Source organism: Manis javanica, chromosome 11 (assembly GCF_040802235.1).
Source record: "Manis javanica isolate MJ-LG chromosome 11, MJ_LKY, whole genome shotgun sequence".
NCBI lineage: Eukaryota > Metazoa > Chordata > Mammalia > Pholidota > Manidae > Manis > Manis javanica.
In genome coordinates, this window is record NC_133166.1 from 25,071,515 (window position 1) to 25,076,001 (window position 4,487).

At 37.7% G+C, this 4,487-nt stretch overlaps 1 protein-coding gene across 1 annotated transcript; it reads right to left on the reverse strand.

The window, feature by feature from the left end:
• Nucleotides 1–898: 898 nt before the first annotated feature.
• Nucleotides 899–1,849, reverse strand: LOC108401184 (olfactory receptor 51I2-like). The gene has a single exon (XM_017666941.3). The coding sequence runs from the start codon at nt 1,847–1,849 to the stop codon at nt 899–901; it is 951 nt and encodes a 316-aa protein (XP_017522430.3).
• Nucleotides 1,850–4,487: the final 2,638 nt, after the last annotated feature.

The following is a 4,487-nucleotide window of genomic DNA, read 5'->3' on the forward strand; positions in this document are numbered from 1 at the left end:
TTATATATCTTATGCTCCTTTAGTTTCCATCATATATTAGGACAAATCAATCTTTCAGTGGCAAAGTCAGAAATATCACCTTAGCCAGATCCGTTAGTTTCAGATAGTTAGGTAAATATGCTATTTGTGCAATGAGTAAGAGAACTCACATTGCCTGGACAGAAGGAGAGTCCTCTACACTCTGGAGCACAGGACAACTCAGGATTTATGAGAGAAAGGAAACCTGGGTGTGACTTGGTTCTTTAAAGTATGGAGTAGACCTCTTTCAAATCTAGGGTCCGCAATATATAACACAAAGAAGAGTCAGATCTGTGGTGACATGTGATAACTACCCAGAAATCTCTGTCTCCCAGAATCACCTTCTTGTCTAGTCTGTTCCAGTGAGCAAAATTCCACACTGTTATTTCATTTCTATAATTATATTTTTTTCAGATATGAACAATTTTTTTTAGGAATTGACCCAGCCTCTCATTGGACATTACCATATCAGTCTCATTTGGTCTAAGGAATGTTCTATATTTTTAAAACCATTTCTCTTTCTTTTATTGAGGTGAACTCACACATATAAAATTAATCATTTAGAAGTGTACAATTCAATGGCATTTAGTACATTCACAGTTCTGTGCAACTATCACTTCTATCTATACCAGAATATATTCATCACTCCAAAATAAAGCCTCATACTCAGTAAGAAGTTACTCAACATTCCCATGATCCTCCAGCCCCTGGCAACCACAGTTCTACTTTATGTCTCTATAAATCCACCTGCTCTGGATATGTCATTCAAGTGAAATCATACAATATGTGACCTTTTGTATATGGTTTCTCTCCTAGAGGGAAACAGACAGATGAAGGGAAGAGAGTCTGGGTGTCTTTTTTACTAAGCCATACCTGACTACTAGAACAAGATTCCCCTGCCCTTGAACATGTTGTTTACTGCAAATCTTATCTGTTTGGTTTTTAGGCTATACACCAAGGGGTTAAGGACTGGGGTCAAGAAGAGGAAGAGATTGGCCATAGAGACATGGAGCAGAGGAGATGTGAATGTACCAAACCTATGAATCAGGGCTAGCACAATGAGCGGCACATAAAAGATACAGACAGTGAACATGTGAGAAACACAAGTATTAAGTGCCTTGAGCTGACCGTCTTCTGAGGCAATACCCAACACTGTTTTCAGAATCAGGATGTATGACATGACAATGAACACAGAGTCCACTCCAAAGGAGCAGAGGACAAGGGACAACCCGTAGATGGTGTTGACTCGGACAGGGCCACAAGCCAGCTTCATGACATCCGGGTGGTAGCAGTAACAGTGTGACAGAGTAACACCCTTGCAGAAGGACAACTGCTTGAGCAGGATCGGCAAGGGAACCATCAGCACCACACCTCTAACTGTGGCTGCGATCCCCATCCCAATAATCCGAGGAGGGGTTAAGACCACAGGGTAGTGCAGTGGGTTGCAAATAGCTACAAATCGATCATAGGCCATGGCCAGCAGGATGGCTGACTCCATGGAGGAGAAGGTATGGATGAAGAACATTTGTGTTAGGCAAGAGTGGAACTCAATATCTCTGTGATTTAAGAGGAAGACCTTGAGAACTGTAGGTAGTGTTGATAAAGACAGACTCACATCCGTGGCTGCCAACATAGACAGAAAGATGTACTGAGGCTCATGAAGGCTGGAGGTTGCTTTGATAACAAAGAGGATGGTGCAGTTTCCCAGGAGTGCAATTAGATACATGACGCACAGTGGAATAGAGATCCATGTTTGCTGAGCCTCCAGTCCAGGAATGCCTGTTAGAAGGAGAGTAGGTGGCTGGAACCAGCTGTTGTTTGTAAGTCCCATAAAGATATGTCTTAGATTCCAGCCCAGATCAGCTTCTAAATGTTCCTATTGGAAGAGAAAGCACAGATTTTTAAGACAGGAGGACATAATGCATCTGATCCTCTGGGGCAGCACTAATCCTAGGCATCTTTGATCCTAAGCGTCTTTACCTCAAGGAACTGACCCTTAAAATGTTTCCAGACTTATCTGAATAACTATGTGGAGTTAGGGCAATGTGTAAGTTCTATTAAAATGTAAAAGCTGCTAGTGTTTCTTTGGCCTAGAACACTCCAATCATTGATCAAGTGGCAATGAAAATTGAGGACATAGCTTTCTTTTTAATTCTAATCCCTAGACAAATTTCATTCTCTGAACTCTATTTCTTAATTTAGTTATCTTTGCATCTACCTTTATTCTCAATCACCTTAAAGGAAACTCTTTAAAAAGTTCCTGTATTTCCCCCACATTGACATCATACCTATAAATATTCAGCCATCTAGAAACCTGGGCATTTTCTGTCATTTATACCTGTAGAAATAAAGCATAGGATATTTCAATAACACACACAAACCCTAAGTCATTTTTTATAAAAACTCCATGTAATGCCATTCATTTTTACAATTAATTTCTGTGCTATTTGATGTTATTTTTAAATGAAATGCAGATTTTTCAAAATATGAGTAAAATTAAATCATTAAAGTAGGTATTATCATTACATCTTATCTGGTGCTAGAATTGTATCAAATATTAACAAATAATGTATTGAATAAAATTTGAAGTATCTCTACCTCAAAACATAGATACATTAGAAAATAATAAATATCAATTCTTCAGTGACTATGTTAAAAATAGCATAATTAGAGGAAATGGTGTGAGCACCTATGTTCTTATCCTACTAAGAAGAGTAGGAGAGATTATATGTGATTAGTTGAATACAGCTATATTTAAGTGGTTTGTTTAAAATTGAAAGAAGAAACAAAATAGTGATAAAACTATATTTAGATATGCGGATGGGGGAGGAAGAAAGGTAATATCACCATCCTAAACTCTTATTTGGAAGAACATGATATTAAAACACAATAAACACAATATTTTTGTAAAACCATATTATGTAAAAGTATGGCCAAAATAAAAAAAGCCAGAAGAAAAATTAAATAGAAATTAATGAAGGATTTCTTCTCTGGAGATAGGGAAGATTGAGAAAACATTATTTTTCTTCTGTGCTCAGCCAAAATTAGAATGACAGTGCTGTTTTTAAGTCATGTCAGTGTACACAAACAAAATTATCTAACCATAGATGTTAATAAATCTTTGAAAACCAGATTTCAGATGAATCGCCATGTATATATTCCATGCATTGCATTGATGTATAGACCTCCACTTGGCCAGTCGTCCATTCACGTATTCTTGGCAGTGAATGTCGACATCCTATTACCTCCTTTCATTGTATGCCTAGTAAGGAGTATCTATAAAGCATGTTCTTTTAGCTGAGGGACTGATTCAGCCTCTCTGAATAAGGGCCCCCAATGAGGAGGCCAACTTCTTAGGGACTTAGAATTCTAAGCTTTATATAATTTTTCAGCTGTACACATGGAATTTCAGAGTCACTCATGTAGAGAGAAAAAAGAGAAGAAAGTCATGGTTCATAATATACCTGGGGCACCTGAACATACCACAGACTCTGCCCATGCAGTCACTTACCACGCTGCATCCACCACATGGAGACCTGAGAGGCTCACAGACATGGAGTTCTGCCCCCACAACACACCGTGTACCTCACTTACATATACATCAATACCTAGACTACAGGTCCATACATACACACAAGCAGATTTCCTTCCTTTGTTTCCACTATCTTCCAGAATGTCTTGCAATCCATTCTCCTCTCTTTTATACTCATCTTCCCCTTATGTTTTGGCACCAACCCAATCAGTACTACCACAGGCATTAATGCCATTAGCAGCACCACAGCAGCCACCAAAGTTAGACCCAGTGTTTACTTAGTCCATTTTGTTTCCTATTGCAAGTTTAATGCTTCTTCTATGCTGTATGTTGAGCCCTTTTAATGAGAATGTCTCTTATTCAATAAATTTTATTTTCTTCTTGTTATTTCCTACTCTAGTCAGATTGGTTACTTAATTTAATTCCACCATGTATGACTTACTCATTCCAACATCAAAATATGTGTATAACTTCTGATGTGATCTCAGATGTGGTCATGTTTCAAATCCATTGGTGATGACTAAATTCATTGGTTAAAATACAGTCTATATCCAACATTCTATAAAATATTCCCAGGATTATTTAATATTACAAGAATTCCTGCAGCCATTAAATCCCTGCAGAATTTACTGGGCTTTTTTCTGCCTGTATTTGATATTTACCAAGTAGGACTTTATATTGCTTTCCAATTGTAACCTAAATGAGTTTCCCTTACCTAATCTGACCTTAAATGCATTTAGGATTGGGATTGTACCTACAGATATCTCAGTAAGGAGAGTCCAACACTGTTTGGACAAACTAGTAAATTTTGTTTTAACAGATAAATTACTTATTGAGAGAATCCTACAGTAGCATAGATTTGCTAATCACCAACAAAGAAATCCAGGCTCTCTTTTAAACTCTGATGTATATAATGTTTTGGGGATCATCCTCCCCA